At 39.7% G+C, this 24,233-nt stretch overlaps 1 protein-coding gene across 4 annotated transcripts in view; it reads right to left on the bottom strand.

Annotated features, from left to right (window-relative positions):
- LOC110975249 (apoptosis-stimulating of p53 protein 1-like) overlaps positions 1–24,233 on the bottom strand; it is a 55,797-nt gene that overhangs the window by 16,238 nt on the left and 15,326 nt on the right. For 2 of the 4 annotated variants that reach the window (XR_015424670.1, XM_022227566.2), the window contains exon 4: positions 15,092–15,135. Coding sequence is in view for 3 of the 4 variants with exons in the window: in XM_022227566.2 (XP_022083258.2) it covers positions 15,092–15,135 (44 nt within the window). In the remaining variant the exon portion in view is untranslated. Of the gene's footprint in view, positions 1–1,477; positions 2,555–12,251; positions 12,830–15,091; positions 15,136–24,233 lie in introns of those variants that run through there. The other 2 variants (XM_022227571.2, XM_022227568.2) reach the window with 2 other exon arrangements.

Raw genomic sequence — 24,233 nt, forward strand, 5'->3', positions numbered from 1 at the left:
CAAAACAGCCAAACATTACATTATTTCAATTTAAGTTAAACGCTTCGACCCACGATCGGGGATTGGTTTCCTACATGAAGCCTGAGACGGAGACGAAGTTGAGTATTGGAAAATGGCCTAAGTTACATGTATATCCTTTGTAAACATGTACCGGTACATGTACTTTACATATATCTATTCATACGTGTTTGAAATTTGTGTTTATACACGTACATGTATGAACTATACACGTACACGTACATATATACAAATATGTACTTGGTACCGTACATGTACTTGGTTGGTTTCCTCCTGAAACATCCTCTAGGGATCCTAACTACATGTACACGTACATATAGGACATACTGGCAGATGTACATTTTACAAGTGAAGCCATTTGGCATACAGTTGCACTGAAGCCTTATTCACAAGAAATGGATACATAAAATTCTCATACGGGCTTTTCATTTTAGATGCCAACTGCTAAAAGTAAAACCAAATTGATTCTTCAGGGCTCTGTTCAAATTACATGTACCAGTACATGTACATGTACAAAGACAAAAACAAAGTCGCATCTTGGTTGTTTGTTTCCTTTGTGTATGAACTGAAGGAAAGTATCACATATACATGTATACCAGTACTTTATAAATACACATGTAACATGTACATGTACCATACATGTATGTGTACATACATGTACATGTGCTTTTAAAAGTATACGAGTACGTACAATACACCTGTACACTTGCATAGCTGAATGCTAAATGAGACAGGTGTGATGACTGCTGTCAATTTTATCACAACTACCAGTAATTGTTTTAGAGAACAAAATGAAATATGTACATGTACATGGTATGGCAGCTTTTTAAGTACCGGTGTTAATACCTACGTGTACATGTACTGGTATGTACTGTAAATCATCTACACAAATGAAAGTATGACATCTACAAGTGCATAAAACAGAACACCCAAGCTATCAAAGAAAGGATGGCCCTTATCGATGCAGAGAATATACTCACAAATACATGTACATCAAAACATGTAGAAACCCATGGGGAGCTTGAACATAAATTGTTCCTGTGCATGCTGAGAACTCCTCTCGGACATCAGTTACAAATTAGGTAAACAGAAAAAAGCTGAGACAGTACTCATTTGGAGTGGAAATCACTCTTTACGATGTACAGAGGCGACCTGTACAATCTGGGCCAACTTGTTAACTGGACCAAGTACACAATCCCAAGAACCAAACGTCTGTATTTCAGAAAGCACGCAAAGCCACGTCCCATAGTCAGCTTGCTTGATTACGATTTATCCCCAGGACAAAATGGCACACATTACAGACGGTCTCCTGAGAATGCCAACACGACATCACGAATAAAATACAATTGCGAGTAAAATGTAACAGAAAGCAAAGCCCCCCACCCAAAGCAATCACTGTAACCACTGTTACTCTTGATTCATAACCAGGGCTTGGCAAGCCGGTCCCCCACAGACTTACCAGGAACTCTCCGCACACAAGAGAGTTAGGACGGGCCGGTAACCGGCAATAGACCAAATCCTCATCTTTGTCAGTCCTCATCTCATCCTTCCTAAATCCATTTATCGTTCCCCAACCCCCGTAAAAACAGGCACTTGGGCTGAAGCACTCCATTGCTCACATCACAGTGAAAATGTGCCTGCCTTGCCATAACCCGGCAATCAAAAAGAACTCGAAAGTGGGGTTTTTTTTCATGCAAAGAGTCAGTAAGAATCCGCTTCAAAGGAGCACAAGGTCTCGACAGAAAGAGGAGGCCAACCTCCCAAAATCCTAGCAAAGCAGTGAATGAAATCTGATAGAATATGAGGTCAGCAGGACACCCGCCGGTGAGCACTGATTGAAAACTGGCAAGGAGAGAGCAACTCAGAGTTAGTTAAGCATCGTCCACCAGCGAATGCTGTGATGATGAGAAGTCAGGCCTGGGCTCCTTGGGGTTCAAGACCCAGCCAGTGGGTGGTGCGACCAGATGAATTGTCTCAGAGGATTTATACAGGGTTGGGGTTTTGTGTCCGCATAACTTCACATCATGGATCGGAATGTTTCCTTTTCATTCCTTTCTTTCAATTTTAAGAGAAGATCCTTCTTGGAAGCATGTGGTACTCAACTATGAGCCATAACATATGTTTATTGTGTGTTAATGACAGTTTGGGATACATGTACATTATCAGTGCATGCACATTTACCAGTATCTGTACATGCACATGTAGGTGAAGGATTTGTAGTAAAGCTGATGAAATAAATAAGAAAACCTGTCAATTCAAACTTAATTTTTTGTTTTATGGGTCGTACATGTACATGTACAAGTACACATGAACAGCTGTTGAAATGCATATACCGGTATCACATCTGACGCTGATTAAAAATGTAGGCCTACTCCTGCCTAGAGAAACAGTACAACTGTATGCCATGTATCCACCCGGTAAATAACAGAGAAGGAAAACCTGGAATCAGTTTGATCATCTGCATCTGCATGTACATACCTGTATGTACACATAAACAGCTGTTGAAATATCACATCCGACACTGATTAAAAATTACACGGAGAAGCAGTACATTTGTACAAGTACACATCTGCATGCCAAGTACACGTAAAACTTGTAATCACTTTGGATCATCTAAATGCACACGTACATGCTGTTGAAATATCATCACGTCCGACACTGATTAAAAAATGTACACAGCAGCAGCATCTATTTTCCTTGGGAGAGGCATCATTAAGAAATAAGGCGTCAGCGCTGAAAAACATCTGAGAGTTGATAAATCACGCTGTATACGTTCTGCCTCTGCGTCCTGTAACCTTAGAGGATGAAATCTCTCCTTGTCTATCAGCACTGTGCAATCTCCATGGAAGCCATCAATTTCCTTCTTGGCTTGGCCAATTTTTTTTTTAGTTTACCAGTACTACAGGTAGTGAAGAAATGAAGGGCCAAATGCACGTGCATCCATGGATCCTTCCCACTGAAAGAAAACACTCCCTTAAAAAACTGGATGGATGGTTTACAACTGCTAACAGTCATTAGGAATTACAATTCCTGCTAAAAGGAGTTTTTTCTGTTCTCATCCATCAATTCTTTTCCTCAAAGGTTAACTTTTCATGCTGTTGTGTGGGATTATAAATTAAGTTAGCAGTAATGCATCTGTAGGCACTTGGGAATTGGTCCCACTAACGAAGGCTGACAAGGGCTGGCACACATGACAACAATACTTCTGTGGAAATTTGAGAGAAAATCTTTGGCAGCAAAGTAATGAGTTAATATGATTACAGCCCCTGTCAATTGACATGTTGGTGTTTTGGCATTCTTTCACTTGGATCTATGTACAAATAACAGTACGCAATTTTTACACATGTACATGTACATGTAAGAAACACCATTCACTGACACGATGTACACATACATGTACTTCAGTTTTAATGCAACTTGCTTAGCTTTTTCAAACATTTCTGCCGGTACACATTAAAAGTAAAATATACATGTACATGTACCTGTATGTACGTGTACATTCTTGTAGCTACATTGTAACTCAAACATCACTTGACATAAATACATTTTGCTTCCAAATAATTATAAATCATTAATAATCTTATTTCACAGTTTTTCACCGGCTTAAGGTTCAGGCATATTACAATTGGTATCAGTACATGTACATAGCTGTACACTGTAGAATGTAGATGATACATACGTACAGTGTACGTACATGTACATGATTTTGTGCTGATTATCCAGCATACAAAGAGAATGGGGGTGGGGCCTGAATTTATTACACACCCACTAATGCAAAGTGCTTAACACTGTCTTGATCAAATCCTTTACAATCCATCAGGAAGTTGTGGTCAATTTTGCATCCAGATGTGATTACATTCTGTAACAGAATGCTTGCAAAAAGTAATGCCTCTTAAAGTACAAGGAATGTACCACTGGTCTGTTTCCTTCACAGCCCAGACTTGCATATTGTATTTAAGAGGATTCAGACACATTTCTAGGAAAAATGCATGAGGAGTTAGGGTTGAATCTTTTAAGCTCGAAACTCAAGAGGTACTACATGTCATGAGCATGCGCAGGTAACTGTGTATTCAAACCTGTACGTGTAACGGCATAATGGAAACTCTTTCAAAGACAAAAATACTTGGAACTTTCAGCACCATTTTATTCTAGACACTTGTAAAATGTGCCACTTGGCACAAGCAGAGCAACTCAGTAAAAGGTCAAATCCAGGGGGAATTTGTTTTAATTTTCCATTCAAATTTTGCCTTTAGTTTCATTTACCATAAGCTGAAGACCCTGGCAAGATGTACATGTACATGATGATGATGGTGTTTTCCACTTCGGCAAACTTTCAGTTTCATTTACATCCCCCTATTAAATAACACACTCTGGCAAATTGACGCAGCTCAATCTTCTCCTTCATAACCATCAAAATCAATCCACCAATTATTCCCCCCCCTCGGTTTCAAGGGTAAAACTGAGACAACGATTCCAGATCCCGTGATGGGGCTTAAACAGAGAGACAAAGCCAAAATATGGAAACTGTCTGTGAACTGCCCACATGTTTATGGCCTTGTCCCTGCCTCCCGCCTGCGTCTCCTCCCAAACACATCATCTCCACATCACTGGACATGACAAGCAACCCCCTACCAGCCTCCTGACATGCTACACATAATAGAATACTTAGCAATCCTGTCTTTCCTTGTACGGGGAGGGGGGGGAGAGCACTAATCAGTGAGATGAGTAACGTTGAAAGCCCAGACAAGAGACCAGCTCTGGGGAAAACATTACACGCATGGGTTCTGGTGCGGTAAATCAACGCTGGCGACTTACATGCATACCTACGGGAAGTACACGACTGCAATAAGTGTACATGTACATGTACAGTATATGTACATATAACTTTACTGCACCTGTGTCCTTTCTCTCTTTTGTGCTAATTATTATTTAATGCTGCTTGTCCACATGGGCAGGTGGCTCTGAGGATATACACACATGCATACATGTATAAATAAAAACACACCAAGGTCTTTTAGCTCAGATAAAGTTGTTTATCTTCATATTACAAATCATTTCATTGTCTCACTTTGAAATTAAGCCACCTGTTCTTGGAGTGAAATAGTTTTCACACACAAGTATATGTTCCCATATAGGCCTACACCATACTTGTCTTTTTCATTAGTTTATTTGGTAGCATGCTCATCTACCGTCTCACTGATGCAATGTCGGTTTTTCCAGTCGGCCAAACTGGCTTGAAGGTCTACTCATACATGTACCCACCAAGATTTCATTTTCAAACTTAACTTACTGGTATACCCATTGCCAAAACTCCATGGGATTAGGCTCACACATGTACAATGAAACCCCTTCACACTTAAGTCGGTATTTTAAAGCTTTTAGATGTAAAAGAAAAAACTTGAGTTTGGATTGCCTTGAATTTAAAATCAAACATTACCCCAGTAGGCCTTCATGTACAGGTAGCAACTTTTAAACAATGTCTCTGAAGATTATTGAAAATGCTCTTTTTTCATACAAATCTTACCCTTCTCCCAAATTTTTGTACCCTCATTTTTCACCAGGTGATAATTTTCAACCTCTGCCCCGCCATAAAAAAACTACTCCACTGCTTAAGAAGTCCTTCAGAACCAACTCAGAATAATGACTACTCTAATGGGCCACCACCACATGGCTAGTCTGCCATTATAATAATAAATCACCCCTTGTGGGACCTCTGCCAACCTTAGTATTATGCTGAACAATCATTTTTCTGAGACCCAAAAACTAAAATACATGCACAGTATATGGCCAAAAGTAAGTACGTGGAAAGTATGGCAGATTTGGTGCTGGCATTTTGGCCATATTGCTCAGATTTCAAAGGACAGAGAATGTACTTGTACAGTAAACATTCAGTATGTCATAATACAATGTACATGTATATGTATACTGTACACTGTTGTACAATATATGGTACCTGCCAGTACCGTACATGTACATGCCAATTTAGGGTACTGAAATGTTTTGCTCAATGTACAAGTACATGTACACGTTCACGCTGCATTTTTAATATGTACAATTTAGGCCGACCAATTAGTATTGTATTCTAGTAAAAATATTATTATCCTAAAAAAAAATTTGAAAAACTTAAACAAGTCTTTTTAGAGAGAATGTACAAACAGAAGTGTTACGGGTAAATTGTTTTCTTTCATCCTGACTGTACTTCAACATCACCAGCTTCAATATTCCAGCCTAAGAGTACATGTACAAGTGTTTATTGGTGGGACGTTTTCTATTACAAACAGCACTTCAATTGACAGGGTCAATTTCACCATTTTATTTCCCTCCAGAGAAGAACAAAAGAGGTTGACTGGAACCATAATGTAAACACTGACTTTAAACTGCCTCTCTGAGCCTGGGTGAATGAACAATGTCATCTTCGTCATCATCACGCTCAAAGAGCTTCATCCCGAATTCCAGAGGGACTCGTAACCTGCAAAATATTTGGCAAACCAGAATCCAAGAAACTCGGATGTGTTGGTTTCACCTTTGAACTCTCTTGTTGTGGGTTGTTTGCTTACACTGTGGTGCGGTTTGTTGTCCATTCTACATCACTGAGTACCAAAGTATGCACTGACAATGCATGTGGTTTTCAACCAAACCAAAAATAAAAATACAGTAAATTTCACACAAGATTACATTTATTTGTATGGTACTGGTAACAACACTGCTAAATTTATAACCTCCGTGCACACAAATCCAGTAACTTACAATACAATGTACATGTACAGTACATACTGTGTGTGTACATGAACATACCTACCGGAACATGTCAGAGAACAATGGTTTAGTACATTTATGTAAACTTTTCATCTAGAACAAAACACATGTATTAATATTACGAATTTGAGAAGCCATTCTCCTCAGATCAGTCGGCAAAGATCTGTGAGGGAAAATGGTGAAATTAAGAAAATTCATCAAATAATCAAAACTTAATAAATTATGGACACAGCATCATAACACTCAGTATCGTGTATCCACGGTAACCACATTACCATTTTTATTGCCAATCTGAGGCACACATGCATATCATCTCAGATAAACATTTCCATACTTGTCAGACAGTTCCCAAACAAGTCCAGTTTGTAGAAGCGCATATTCTGTGGTTCTTGAGTCAGTCAGTAAATTGAGAAAAACTCAGAACTTCTTAGAGTGCAGTTTTTGAAAATTACGCATGTATGTGCACATGTATGTACATGTATGTAGTTTCAAAGGAATACTGTAAATTCCTACACATTGTGAGTAAATATGCATTTGTGGAGGAAAGAAATTACATTCATTTCAAACTTTCCCCCTTAATATTCAATACTTGACATGCTTGAGGGAGTTTTTTATAATCACTCCCACATGAACAATTGCAGTCATGTTCAAGCGTGTACTAATCCTGTACATGTACATGTATGGATGAGGTGCATCAAGGATACTGTATGGATGAGGCACATACGGTACATGTACACGGGTACACTGTACATGTACATGTATAAGTATGTACATGTCTCCACATGTAAATGTACACGTACTAGGAGTCTGTGTTGCATGACTTCGGCAAATACAGTACCTTATACATGTAAACTTTGAACTACATTTAGATAGCGGACATACACGTACAGTGTGTTTTATCGCTAAGGAATGTGTCTTCAGTCATCCACAGAATGGTTCATTGTGACATGTATTTGTACATGAAGAGAGATAAGGTCATGTGCTTATTTCCCCCTCAATACCCTCCGGCACTCCTAGCACTGTCTGGAACCTTCGAACAATAGATGTCACTCACTGAAATGTGCAGTTTGCGTCACCTCCAAGAAAAAAAAAGTCACCCCTTCACAGAAACAAGGTGGTTGTATTCAGATATGCAGGATGGATCCCCGTCGCCTGCCTGTACTGTGCAGCATTGTAGAACTATATTCTTCACAGGAAATAGTGGAAAAAATTTGCAACCTTTGTCTGTCCTACACAAAAAAATAAATTGTACAAAGGAGTACAGTATAAAAACTATTTAATGCACAGACTTAGAGGATACCTTTTACAAGTCTCAGGCTGCTTGCCTGTCCTATCAATAACAGTACAGTGTATTTTTTATCCAGCCCACGTCTTTTTTAACAATTGGTATAGTCAACTTGTGTGAAAGTGGAGATAAACACATTATGTTATTATATTATGTTAAAAAAGACGGGCACTTTTCAAATTTGTGATGCATGTAGGGTAGTCTGCAATGAGAAGCAATTGTGTATGTACACAACCAATATTCACAGATATGGACAAGATGCATACCTACCAGTAAAAATCAGTCAAATGGATTCTGAACATTGCAGCCATTTTTAGAAGGTTTTTGAAAACGTGCAGAATTTGGTCCCATGAATGTGGCAACTACCAAACGAAAACTTGCAAGTGTGATGACCAAGAATATCTTATGTTTGATCGGACAGAAATTACTCAAATATACATGTATACTGAGTTATTTGAGTGACACAGCTCTTAACTCTTGATTCAAGATACCAGTAGTCATACAAAATATTTACCAGTACATGTATATCGCCTACTTGCCAAGGCCCGCATACCGACACCTCAGGACAATGACAACAGAAGAATGAGCTGATCAATTCTCATGAGATTATGCACCAATGCTCCTGAAGATCTTTACGTCAAATCTGTTCCTTCCATTTGCCAACACGACATCAAGATGAACTTTTTTCATGTGTTTGCATTTGGCTCACATTTTAGGAGTAGTTACCGGTGCATGTATATGTGCTCAGGCGTAGGATGGGGTGGGGGTGAAATGCATAAGTACATGTACCATGCATGTACATGTATGTAAGGTGTAGAACGTTGGGGGAGACTGGTGGGGATACATGTATTGTTGATTTTGTAATCTCTTCCCTTTGACACAGTGTACATGTACACATACACTGTACACGTATGGCCCTTGAAGTGACTTTATCCAGTGCCAACCACTGGTCATGCCCCTGTCACCCACAATACCTTCTCTCCACAAAAGCCCCACATTGATTTGTTGCGTGCCAACATAGGGCATTGTTTAGCCCCAGACAGGGGGGATTGGGCCAACAGTTCAGAGCTGCCACCCTGCTGAAGGAACTGAGTGATTGCAGGGGGGGAAAAGGCATTGATCAGGGCAGATCGATCCTAACCACTACCGCACAAAAGGTCAGGTATGCAGATCATACAGAAGCTGGTTCCTGTCATAAAAAGGATGTGCATGAATGATTAATGGGGGGGAGGAGGACCTGTTGGCCATAGCACACTTGACAAGGATAACTGCTGAATGCAGTGAGGGGTGCACATTCCCCCATACAAATGGAATAACTTAATACCAACATTCCAATGGCTTATATTTTACTGAATATACATGTAAGTTGTAGCTTTTCAAAACTAGTCCAGGCTAACTTGACCACTTGTGAACAAGTTAAATGCCAGTCTGAGCCTGGTACCATATTTCCTTTTCAAAAGATCACCTGCACTGTCCCACATGTACTTTTTTAGGGGCCTGGGTTAAAAAGTTGAATGTGTGGCTTCATGGCATCTTTTGTTTCTAGTCATGTCTTCCCTGCAGTGACTAAATCTATACACAAGTGTATGCATAATATTAATGAGATGGCACAAAAACCATACAGCCTACATGTACCGGTACATGCCCTCATGCACTATTTGTGGCACCCACAGAAAGATGCTGGGCACAGCTCTGCACAAATTTGTACATGTACATGTACATGTACGCCTACATACAAAGTACTACATGTACATCAGTCATGCACACTTCTATGCCATGTGTGCACACACCAATGTGCACATGCTGTCCTTCATGTACTGTACAAACTGCCACTGCTTGGTAACAAAATGCCTAAGTTAGACTAGTATTATCATTCACACATGTACATGTACACCGGGGTACTACATGTACGTGTACCCGAAACTGGTACAAAGGACCAAGAGTGAGCATCAGTAAATACTGAGGTTGTATACAGACCTGTACAAACATTCCTCCTCAATATACCGGTATGAAATCTATCCCACATTGTACATGTACATTTCCCCCTAGATTCCCTCTTAATTTACACAAGTTCTTCATTTCTCCCTCAACTTTGAGGCAGCAGCTGTATACTCGTACATCAGTACCCAGCCCATGTCAATGTTTTTTCTAATCATTAAAACCTTTATTGTTATTGAAAAATGTCTTTACACTGTGAGTACCCTAAAAGCTTGCAAACGGTGATTACTCCTGTGAACTGTACCGATGCCGTGGTACACACATGTACATGTACTGTACCCGTACAGTTCCTTAACAAATACATGTACAAAATATTCACATACATGTACCGGTACATGTACATGCTGTAATTCATTCAAGTACACGTACATTACATGTACATCTGAAGGCACAAATTTAGTACGGTATGAATGCCAAAATGCATTTGACGAAGGGAAAAACATTCATCAGTCTCGTAAAGGGGCTACACACTCTTTACAGATATTAGCGATTAGGGCATCATGAATACAGTCTGCCAAACAAGATGGCCAGGTGGTCAGGCAGCTGCAGATACAGACCACATACAATGGAATCCATAATATTTATGGAAAATATCATATATTTTACGGCCTTGAAAATGCCCACAACAGAATAGTGAGACGTTTATTAATAGTACAGACGCACCGGTTACGTAGACTCTACGCACATGTAGGTAGAGTTTACGAGAACGTACTACTCAATCAGACAGACATTGAGTGAAATGGACAGCGCGTTCCTAAATGCATACATCTATGGCACTGTTCAATTTATTGACCTCTGTTGGTCAGTCAAGAAAACTGTGGATGGCTCACATGTAGTGAGTTGTACACACGTACATGTACATGTACTCTATGTACCGGTGTGTGTGTTATATAAAGAAATTTCAAGTGAATTAAGTGTCAAGTACAAATATCCAAAGCAAAATGACAGCCTGATTTTTTAATATTTTGTTTATTATATTTAGGGGCAGACATACCGGTATGTAAACAAACATCTATATTTAGAAACATGTTTATATTTCAAAAAGTGAAAAAAGTGAATATGTAAAAGATTTTTCACCTTCCTACATTTGATTTGCAAACTAAACAGTCCGTCAACAAATTCACAATGGACTTCCCCTCCCTCATCTAAAAATGGTCTAGCGACCCTCAGGAAAATTTCCTGTTTCTTCCTGGGCAAAGTCTGCAAAATGAAAGCAGCAGTCTCCGCTCCATCAGGGTGCTTGTAACTCAAGAAAATCAAGAGATTTGTGGTGCCAGACAGGTGGGACTTGGGTTTCAAAGGACAGATTGCTGTTACACGAATGATACACTGGCAGCACTATGCCAAAATCACTCACTCAGAAACCCAATACCGGAATGCATGTGCAGGAACAAAAAGGATTTAATAGACAGGATGTGGGCAAACAATTCCCAAAAGAACCTTTTTTCATTAATGGGTTACAGAACTTTTTAAAATTTACTTCAAGTAGCAATGTGAATACCAGTCAATTCGTAACAACACAGACAAATTCAGCAACAAACAATCTTTTATATACATGTATTGGTACATGTCCTACATGTACATGTATATTTAAATTTTTCACTTGTACATTTAGGTACTCTTGGAAGAAATAAGATAAAGCATTTGAACCAACCAGAAAAAACAGGTCTTTCATTCAAAAATTAATTCTAAAAAAGAAAAAACCAAAACAAAGAGAATTTTGGCTTTATACACTTATCGGTATGGCACTCTTCCCGTATTTTCTCTGTACCAAAAATCTGCCAGCGAAGACCGAAGCTTGACTCTGAATCTCAGTTTGACCACAAAATGGATAGGCTCACACATATACATGTACAGTACATACATGTATAGTACATGTACATGTACCTCTATGTACAGTACACGTACTGTGCATGTTTACATGTACACTGTACATACTGCTTTACACTTTTGGTACCAAGATGTATCACTGTTTGAAATTCAGAACAACCACGGGAGAAGAACAAACTAACAGGTTTTCATTCTGTAAACATGCACTGTACCATAGGCAAAGTAGAAGACTATTTCACTGTCTGTACGACTACTGGTACCGTAGAATGGTTCATGATATTGTCCGTGCACAACAGGTACTGGTGGTATACAGGCTATGTTCAATGTACGGTACAAGACACCAAATCAGCATTGTTACACTTACCATATTCATCGGTAGACTGTAGTGTAAACTTATTAACCTTGGACAGATTTGTAACTGGAAATGAAGGGGAGCCAGCTACTCACTCTGTACCTTCCAAGGCTTCCACTGACACTTCATAAACATCTAGAGACAAACACTTGTTGCACATTATATCCAATATCCAAGTTCCAACAGGGAGTACCGGTGTACCAGTAGATGTACATATGCTAGTAGTATGTACATGTACTTATATGTACAGTGCATGAATCTGTACAAGTGTAGATGATCATCAGAGGATGAACAGTACCGGTACGTGCATACATTACATGTACATCAGTTCCTTATTTATAAGAGCAAACTGAAGTGCCCAACATGTCTGTTCAGTTCTCCAGAGCAGTCTGAGCAGCACTCCCACAAAGTCCATGTACTGGGGGTACAGTGCAACTACTACTACAGTACCCAGTGCAGTTAGATGTTGGAGGAGGGTTGCCCTGATGCCAATGCAGTGACTCACTGTAGGGATGAGTACACACCTCCAATGATCAACCACTGCAGTCAGGCTTGTCCCACACAGCATTAACAGCAACCTGTAGTCAGATGCTCAGAGAGTGCGTGGGGCCGGGCCCAGGCTCAGTGGTGGGGAATGCAAACAGCAAGTTGATATATGTACATTGTATATTACTAGGTACAATTAGTCAAATTTCAATCGGTGCTTATCAGTTCCGGCAGGAAATACTGACAAGTACATATATGTACATGTACTTGGGTCCAAAAATATGATACATACATGTACATGTACTACTAGTGTACAATGTACATGTACCGGTACATGATCAGTACCAGATCAGTCACCATGCCACACCATACATGTACAGTGTACATGTAGCATGAATGTACATGTACATGTATCTAAGGCTAGAAATTAAAAGACACAGTCCTACCGTGTATTTCTTGAAATGAAACAGTGTTTGCCTGTACATGTAGGCGTTCTGCCGATGACATCATCAAATCAGCCTGGGAGCGTGAACGGCCAAAAGGGGATTATTTGTGGGCGGGGAAATGCAGGATCGTTTTATTCATTTTGGTGTCACAATTAATGGGGTAAACATTGAATTTATGATGTTTTTGAAATGCTTACTACCATATTTATTGTTATTTTGAAATACTTCACGTGAACTGAATGTTTTCGATTTCTGTTAACCTTTAATACTCATAGTTCAAAGTTCACCGTTTTTACAATCAGCAAAATTCATATGCAAAACCAACAACGCATTAACTGTTAACATGACCGAACTGAAAGGTCCGCAAAAATACCTGTACATGTACCGGTAATTGTCTTTAGTTCAATAATTCTGGATTTAGTGAGGAGAAACCACCTTGGAATGTTAAAGCTAATAAGCTAAGCTACAATGACAACATTGAATCCAAACAGCATGAACTAATGCTCTCCCTTTACAACCCTAAACATGTACATGAACAATCCCAGTGGATTTTTCTCATAATTTCTTCCAAATTAACAGTGAATCTTTCAAAAGGAATTTTGAAAATTTCCTGTAGTAAAGTAGGCCGATTGCTAATTGGGTGTATTGATTAAATCAGTGTCCCCCGCCCACCAAGTAAGACATTCTATTGGTCATTTGGTTTACATGTCTGTATTTTCTACACATCATGATGAGGCCAAACAAATAATAGTTGTGCTTCAGGTTATCTGCCCTAACCTAGCATATCACGCCAACCTTAATTTTTTTATTGAAAAAAAACTTTTATGAAATATACTGTTGCCTACCCTCATGCTTATTTTTATACACAAAGCTTTGAAATTGTTTTAGATTTTGACATTTTGGGGCTTGAAAATTTGATGTTTTTCTCCCATGTTAATTGGTCTCATGGTAGTTATCGGTGTGATCATGATCAAGCATACCATAAATGCATACCATAGTAACCATAAACATGGATTTTACGCAGGGTCTGTTCAGAGTTTAACTATTTGTTTGTGTATTTCATCTGCTCATTGTACGTAAACTAAAAGTATCATTGATATTAAACGCAAAAGCAGACTGGGGCCCAGACTATATACATGTATCACATCACGCACGTTGTACTTGAAGCTTGCACGTTGTGCTTGCACGTGTCATGGCGGTGGAAAGCACACTGTGAGCTGGGGGAGGAGCTTTGGCCTTAGAATTTGGGAAATGCACTCACATTTCAATAAGTAAAATAATTAGGTCAAATTCTTTGTCCTTCATTTCATGTAAATGAAGCTCAGTTACTGTATTTACAGAATGAATAAGGGGTGATGAATAGCAGATACACTGTACCACTTTACCAGGCAGAAAGCAACAGCTTGCACCAGTACATGTATGTACATGGACTGGTTCCTTTAATTTGTAACTGTTGACAGTATGGACTTGGAGAACATGTGTTTTTGAAGACTTTGTACATGTAGAACCTGCCCCAGCAGAAATGCAACCAATGGTAGAACCAGACACTTCACGTTCATACACCTCCACATGAACATGTGGAACGTACATGTATACATGTAAACTGTACATGAGCCGTACTTGTACCGTATGTGACAAAAAAGTGCTCTCCTGAGGTTGCCTGGTGTACGGTACCGGTAGATTGCCAGAAGTAACTTTCGTCACGTGACCAATAATGCTTCATATGGTTTACTTACATGTAAGATTCTGTCATTTTTGACAAAACATGAATTTACGGTACATTAATTACTACCTTGTTGGTTTTCAACTTTTCAAGGTATTTGATCATCCCAAGCTGATAACGTGTACCGAGCATGACAAGAGCTAACGTCCTTCATTCCATTTATTACTTCAATAAAATTTTTGAAATGTCCTACTCACCTTGAGATCTTCTTGCATCCCTTCGCTCTTCCTCATCCTCTGACCTACGTGAACCACAAACCAAGCAATATTTAACACATATTACATTGACCACCAAAAAAAAGGAGAGACACCCATCCAAGCAAACAGATGTCTGTGCAAACTTTTGAAATTTCAATTGGCAGATGGCTCTCACAGAAAGACAAACCATCTGTGGCATTAATTGAGACCACTGTCTCCCATCAAAATGCATCTGTCAAGGATCCACGCTCCTTCCCAGCAGAAGGGGCACTGAATGCTGGACCACACTGCCCTCTCAAATACTACCACATGTACTCCAACTCCCAAGGTGCATTCCTGGAATTGCACACATCATTTGTGCACTCAACACATGATTTGAGGGGTACCAATCTTGCATGGGTAGGCATACCGGTATGTCATGAATCCAACAACTGGGGTAGCATGTACATGTACCTGGTAATGTGTATACACAGAACTATCGTAATCAAATTACAGGTCCTTTTTCCAATTTCACTGACCCATACATGTAAATGTACATGTACTGGTATGACTCACTGCTACAAAAAGAACTAATGTTTAACAGGTACATGTACAATGTACATGTACATGTACCTGTACCCCCAGTCTGTTGGCAACTTCAGAACATCTGTTCAGAACTTCAGTTGGAAAAATCCTGTGATATAGGCCTACATGTAAGTTTGCTGAAGCTCTTCACTAAGTAAAACTATGGAGGAGCTCTACTCGTACATGTACATGTAGGTTCCTTCCTCAATGATAGAACCAGTCTTAACATCATGTAAAAGTTTGGCATGGTGATTATGATACATGTACCGGTACCAGTTAATGGATTGAGGTTCAAGATGTTGTACATGTACAGTACAGAATTTAGCAGAAGTGCACAAATATGTATACATGTACATGTACCTCTTTCAATGGTTCCCATCACCCTTTCAGAGTGTCCCAACTGATACTGCAGTTTTCAACGATGTACCACATACATGTACATGTTCAATGTCCATGTAAATAATGTACATGTAAATACACCGTGACGCATACATGTAGGCCGACATGTCCATTAGCCTTTAAAAGAAAATAACTGTTTTTCATACTTTCCTCAGTGTTTATGTACATTTACCGGTATGTATAGATGACGACTAAGAAAACTGCTTTCATCCCTGTTGTATGTATGCTTACTGTGCATGTAAGTTCAGTTCAAGTACATATATTTTTTTATACATGTATCAGTCAAAGCATTCTCAAAACACAGTATCAATTTCTTATGTTACATCAAGTATATACATGTATATATCAATATCATGTTGAAATTAAAATTCTTCATTATCTACCACGTCTTTGTCTATACACAAACATAATGAGGATTACCTGTGCATCAATAAAACAAATTAATAGCAGGTTGAATATTTACACAGTCTTATAGATTACTCGAACATACATGTACAGTATGTGACCGGCTCTAGAAAAGTGGGTAATAATTTAGTGATTTTAAGAATAATAATTTAGATTTTGTACATCAAAAGCTACAATTTGATGAATGACCCCTGTCGTGCAGAGATAGACATGTAGACATTTGTAATTTGGGATTCAATAAAAGCACTTTTCAAGAACAAGCTCAGAACGTGTAGTGCTTGGAAACACAATGCTATGTAGGATTTCCTACTGAATGATCAATTTTTCATCTTTATTCATCAGTATCCATGTTTGTAGTCACAAATTCTGAAACCATAAATGTTATAGAGGCTATTAATGGAAAAACACAAAATCATGTTTCTGAAGATTTGCCCTCTCCAAATAGAACAGGCCATCACGTGTTTTGGCAATAGGCGACTTATTACCCTTTTTTGCAGAGTGGGTCACATATGCATGAGAAATGTGTGTGAGTACTACCAGCACATGTACATGTGCAGGGTATTTCAACCCCCCCCCAAAAAAAAATGCTATGAGACACTCTTGGGGACAAAAGTTCACAAACTATTACAAAGCAGTTCACCTGAATTCCTTCCGTCTTCGACAAATTTTTTGATGATTTGGGACCATTGAGCAAATAAGGGTTTGACCGTATTATGGTACCGGTACCTATAAATGTTGTTTGATACATGTACATGTAGTTCATAATTGGGCAAACTGGTTTCATTTTTAGCTGTTTTGGTAGTACGCACCGGTATTAGTATTACTGAAATAGCTCTTTTTTATTGATTTTTTTTTGGGGGGGGGACCCAACCATTCATTTCTGACACATGTACCCCATACATGTACGTACAAAATGTGTACGAACATTTGTGCGTGACGTAAAGCAAACATCTGCTGGCATTCCACTGACAGGAAACCTTTGGAATATGGGCCAGACCTTTTTTCACAGGGATTAACGATATTAAAGAGCAATAATGCACCAGACATGAAGTGCAGATTTTCACCTTCGCAGCACAATATGCCACGGCCTTGTCACATTTGCCTGCCTTGCCTGAGCTCAGTTTGATAACTTCCATGTTGATAAATTTGCCATCTTTGTTGTCAATCCTTGTTTCACCAACAAAGGAAGCACCTGCCTGCATTTGCTTACAGGGGAGTAAACCACACCACAGCCAGGCGGTGTGTTATTATCTTGCATCTCTGCCAGGACTGATTTTTACTATTCCCACGAGAGATACCACACTGTAACGCGCCATGCATCATGTACAGTCTGCATCTTGCCAAAACACCAAACCCATCAATGCCCCCCCCCCAAGAAATTCTCTCCTGCAATATGGCTGCCGGTCATTGGCAGGACTGACCAGGCAATAGGGAAGTGACATATTGGAACAGGTGTGGGAGGAAGTGATATGCAAACTGTGATTTGTTTGTTCCAAAGAAATGGGAATTACTGCAGGCCACAGAATGTCCAAGTGTTTTAAATTTAGAGTGCATAAGACAAATGAGCAGGACACCCATCATCTATCAATAGTTAGACATGTGCCCATGCAAATAAAAAACACCTGGGGGGTTGGTTCCTATTTTATGATTTGGCTTCCTACACCAGGTATCAGTTTACATGAATTTAACAATGGCTCAATACCAATACTTAAAATAGCATATAAAGATATAAATTTACACACCTGGACTGTACTGGTGTATGCATGTGCATGTACTACCGGTATATCATACATGTACATGTACAGTTCATGTACAGTACATTGTACATGTACGTGTACAGTACATGTACATGTACAGTAAAGGCCTACTATACAGGCACAGCTGAATGGAACAACATGTACCGTACACTGTATGTACACATACATGTACACACATGTATCCGTACATGTGTACGTGTACATGTACACTGTGTATAAATTTCGAAAGATGATGTCAAGGAAAAAGTCTCTGATCAAGCCTACATGTACATGAGCTCCAGGACATTTTAAGGAGACTAGCAAAGCTCCACCCAAGAAAGACCCATAGTACTGCCCTGAGGGAATGTCGCAACTTGACAGATTGGGCCCACAGCTGACAGGAGATAAAGGGAGAGTGCCAGAAATGTATGTGCGTGTGGGGGGGAGGGTTGGATGAGAAGGGTCAGTGCTCTTGAGAAAAGGACAAGGATGAAATAACATCCTTTCCTCCTTCTATACTGCATCAATGCAGCCAGGGGAGAACATCCTCTTGGAGCACCCGGGCAGATGGGGGTTTCTTTCAGCTCAGTCTCCCAAGATGCTAACTTGAACAATTGGAGAATGAAAATTTGACTAATGGATATTTTTTTACATGTACATGTAGCAATCACAGCAGACTTTATGACTAGGGGGCATCTGAGTAAGTGCTGGATTGAACATGGCAGATGCCCTTTGTGAGTTGGGAGTGGGGACTGGGGGGGTTAGGTGAGTCATGCACCACAAAATACCCACCCCAACGTTCTCTTTGACCAGGACGTGAATAAATTCTAAAGCGTGGTGAGCATGAGTGAGGAAACACATAGCTGAGTGCATCTCTTTGGCATCAATCAAACGTACTATACCTTCATCAGAGCTTGCCAGATTGCACTCCGATATATCAGAGATGTTCAGACGGATAGCTTTATCAAGTGTCTGACAGTTCTGGGCCACACTAACACAAATAAACATGGTGCAAAGCCATGGATCTGAAGTGGTTGTTATTAATATGCTGAAGCAACTGCAGTATAACACTGTGATTTAAGTTACGTACCGGTATATTAATCATAAACTCTCACCAAGACCAACACCAGAGTTACAGAAATTGCCTTTGACGCCCATCAATTTGATACACACAAGGCAATGTTCAGTTTATACATGGACAAGAACATGTACATATATGTACTGTACATGTATGTACATGTACCAGCAGGCCCACATGTACATACAGTACACGTACAGTGTACATGTGAAAACCTTCTTGAACTGCAAACAAGTCTCAAGACTAAATTAAGCCTGAAGAGCAGCATAAGCCAACATGAAAGCGCAGCAGGCAGTGGCGTGAAGACGCAATCACTGGGAGTCCAAGATGATGGGCTAGCTCCCACGGGATGCCTAGTCATGAATTACACCCAGTTATCAAATTAGCTCCAATGGCTGCACTCAGCTAGGAAAAAAAAAATCATTCTCCATACAGGAGATGGGAGGTGACGCGAGACATCGATCTCGCAGCCAGCCAACTGGTAAACCGAGAAAGCCACGTGGAGGTGGGAAAGACACATCGTGCTCGCCTTCTGGGGTTGGGAGTGCTCATTGAATAATTCATGAGACGGCAGCCAGACCAGGATACCATATTTAAATTGCCCGATGAAGTGTACACTGACACCACGGTTTTTGGTAGTTTTAAAACTTTTGCCCGTGGGCAATAAATTTATCTTGACTCTTAATATTCAAATAATTCAATCCTGGCAAATTGATTTACATGTAGAACTGTTCCTGTTGCATGCATTTCCTGAAAAAAAAAATTGCCCTGTAAATTATCAGATTAACCACTGTGCATCCCACGTCAGAACTGTTTACTCCCATAGGCTGTTCTACGTGTACACATGGGTCTTTCTTTTAACCACTTCATGCCGGGACATTTTTCAATGTTAATGATGCTGGGCGGGCATAATTATCATTTTTTCCGTTTTCAAAATTCTTCAAAAATTCATCATTTAATTTAACGGACGTTTATAGCCGCACGAAGTAATCTTTAGGCACTACTCTACCGGGTAAGTTGACAGGTGACCTTCATTGACACCCGAGTATTTCAGCCAGGCCTGCAGTCTTGTAAAAAGAGCCCATATTGTGCAGTATTATGTAACTTTCTTTTGTTCACGAACCTGGCTCAGTGCACTGCTGACTTCTTTTCAATAGGGGCCAGATTAGCATGCAGCAGTGCTGGGTGGCTCATCGCTGCGGTGGTGGAGCGCTTTTGTCCCCGGTGGTAATCCGCTCGCTCTAAATGCCCCAAACCCTGCTATACGGTTTCGAAACAAATCTGGATTATCACCACTTTTGAGAGTAAAAAAATGTCGATAATGCCCAGCAGCCTGGTCTTTTGTTCGGAGTACGGTCTTTTGTTACAGGGCCCTGTTTCCTTTGTCCGAGTTCAGAAACCCCGGCCACCCATATAAAGCATACGTCTCCGATTCTGGAGTCCCCGGCATGCACTGTCATGTGATTGTCACATGACACAAACATGCCAAGTTCCCACCATTCCTTCATCATCGAGAAATTTCGATCAAAATTTTCGTTACTCACACAAAAGGTTACAAGTTGCGGGTTTCTTCTCAAGACATGAAGGTAAAATTTACCTGAAACTCAACGTATTTGCTAAAAAAGGAGCACGATAGCCACTTAAAACTCACGAATAAAAATGAGCGTGTGGAAGAAAGACACGTTTTTCCCTTTCGAATCGGAAACGCTCGTCGTCGAGCTGGAAGTCGCCATTTTTTTCATTTTGCCATGTCAAGTCTGTCCACGTGTGCCAGCAACCGTCTTGTAATGTTTTATGACATCAAAATGCTTCGCATTAATTCCCATTCATCAGAAATATGGACAGGTTTTAGAGAAAATCTGTATCCCTAATTTATATGACATCACTTTTCATTGACTGCAGACATGAAATGTTGTTGCCATTGTTAAACAAAATCTAATGCAGTTCCCAGTGTAAATTAATGTTTGTATAGTGACAGTTTTCCCATGTGTAACAGAGAAACCAGTTTCTCTGTTACACGTGAAACGAGTCATAAAGCTCTTTTAAACTAAAAACTTCAGAACACTTAATGTTTCTGGCAAAGGTGCACCAACTAAATGGCATGCATACATGTACCTATGAGTTGTGCCATATACATGTATTTGCTATTTAAGCAACTTTGTGTTAAACCAAACTAAACTTCGCAAAACAATTAAAAAAATAGCCAAAAAGTGAATGTTGGGGGGAAATGTTTGCCCATTTTTATGCCACCTGAAATCCTATCTAGAAAAAAATTGTAATGAGAATACAAGTACATGGTATGTAAACAAACAAAACTGGCAACAGTTGAAAAGAAACCATCATATTTGGTTTCTCTGCTACACGCCAACAATTTGCTGCACCACTGCACAACTTGAGTCTATACACGTCAAGTACCGTCAAAACAAAAATCATTTACATTTATTGCATGAATGTATTATCAATTACATATCAAGAAGTTTTGAATTTATTTAGACAATTTTGACCACCATGTCACACATTTGGCCCCCTATTTATAAGAAAGACCCACATACAGTGTCTCCAGTACCGGTACATACCATGCCAAACTGAAGGAAAAAACAACTGTGACAGCAAAACAAGCTGGTACACTTTCAAGTACGGCATACATGTACCCAGTAGTACATTACCGGTACATGTACATGTATATGTCCTGTACAGTACGTTTAAGTCAGTTTTCCTACCATGTACATGTACATGTACATACCACATGTACATGTATGGATACAATTAACACCATTAAAATTAGTCCTCAAAGCTTCTCCAAAACCAGAATTTAAAAGAAAAACATAATAAAAGAGCTTTTCTGTGATTCAAAACCCTAACATACATGTACATGTACTGAATCCAGCTACATGTATTTAGCAGAGGTCAATTAGATCATTTCTTGTAACTATGCACTGATGTGGGCTATGAGCAAAACATTCAAGTTAAAGGTGCTCTCGGGTTGGGTAAATTAAATATCAAGAGGCAGGGATCTGATACAAAAATAAGGTTGAGCAATGGTTGGAGTACCCTCAAGTTGTACCGCACACCACTCATGTATATCTGGTATAATATGTAACAGTACATTACATAACCAGTAAAGCGTGGTTTCCATATCTACATACCGGTACGGTAAGAAACACAGAATGCAAAGCAATCAAGACGCAAACTGCAACGCGGACATATGAAAACATGCCAAGTGGAGGTGTTGCCGACAACACAGACAAAAACAAACCAGCCTGCGAAGGACTGGCAAAGTTGAGCCAGGTTCAACTTTGCCGACTATATACATCGATCCCCATACAAACACGCATGCTGACGTGACCGACGTGCAACGATGTCCCGCTCGCTTAGTTCCATGAATTTTCCCCTTTATCTCCTTAATGCTTAAATGTTATACCCTTAGGATCAACTAAATACATGTGTAGCTGACCGTCAACGAAATGCATAAAACTGGAGTAGAGGTTTGGCATCATGAGGCGGTACAGTCAATCTAAAGGCACATCCTCCGCGAAAAAACACAGAGTTTCGGACACCACTTTCTTTCAATTTTTTGGTAGAATGACGCCATGCACCGTCTCTTCCTATCGTGTCTGCGTCTTCACGTCTTGCATTCCATCTGCGATACACACGACCATATGGAAACCCGGCTTAAAACATTGTCATACTTCAAAAGTAAAACTTCCATGTACATATAGTCTGTGGACCAATATTGTTTATTACCTCAGATGGTCACTGCCACTGTAGTCTCTACCAGCTTTTCTTGCATTTCCCCCAGGGCTTTCCGGGCTTCCAAGGCTTTGCAGTTACCCTAGCAGAATTTTCCAGCCACCTTTTATAACTCTCTGAGGGGTCACTGGCTCCAACACAAACAGGGTAATGTCCCCATTTCTGTATGAATTATGATAATGATCAAATCTCACCACTACCAGACTAAGGTGCAGAGTGCACAGCCTGTGTTGTTGGGGGAAAGTTTGGCCTATGGGTACTTACAATATTTCATACAAGCACCGGTACATGTACTGTACACTGCACATGGTACCAGGTACAAGTCTGTTTTTTTTTTTTAATAAAGTATACCTGTAAGGGCGTCACTGTACACCTCACTGACATTGTAGATGTGCACATATGACATGCATGTGTGACATGCCCTGGCAGGTTAAACGACACAGAGACAATTTCTTTGGAGAAATTTTAAACTAAGTTTTGGGGACAAAATGTGATTCCCTTCATTCTCATGAGGAATTTGTCCCCATACATGTACATGTGTACATGTAAAATACATGTGTAAGTCCCCACAACCATGGAGGAAGGACACAGAAGGAGTTGTAACTCAGGCACTTCAAAGCGTCCAATGATGGTCCAAAAATGCCTTATTATTGCCTGTATCTTAGTCAGACAAGTGGGACCAGTAATACCCTGGCAATACTTGTAGTTTTTTGCTTGCAGTTAAATACAAACTATCAATGTGACCAGGAAATAGAGAGAGAAAAATTCCTGATATTAGACCTACTTTTGCCATCATAAATAAACTTTTTAAATTTTGACACACTGTTTCATTATCCATGCAAAGTTTGTAATTCTAGTCTCCTCTGTCCAATACATCAGTGTTCAAAGACTAGGTACGAATTTGGCAAAGACTGGCCATCAAAATCTTCACTTCTTCTGGAAAGCTCAGTTCATTAGGAACAAAATTCATCACAGGGAGTGATCGTGAAATCTCATAAAATACACCTTTGTACAAATGCATTAATAAAAATTATTCAAACAAAACACAAAATCTTACAAACAGCTTGGCTATTTATTCCAAAAAGAAGTCCAGAAGAAAGCGTTCAATAAGGGCAACAACTGCACATGAACACTTTGGGTACACAGCCTACTAAAAGTAACTACGCAAGCATTATGTACAGTACAAGTACATGTATCTGTACATGTAAGC

This window comes from Acanthaster planci, linkage group LG01 (assembly GCF_054643075.1).
Source record: "Acanthaster planci isolate LZ-2023a linkage group LG01, COTS_SCS, whole genome shotgun sequence".
Taxonomy (NCBI): domain Eukaryota; kingdom Metazoa; phylum Echinodermata; class Asteroidea; order Valvatida; family Acanthasteridae; genus Acanthaster; species Acanthaster planci.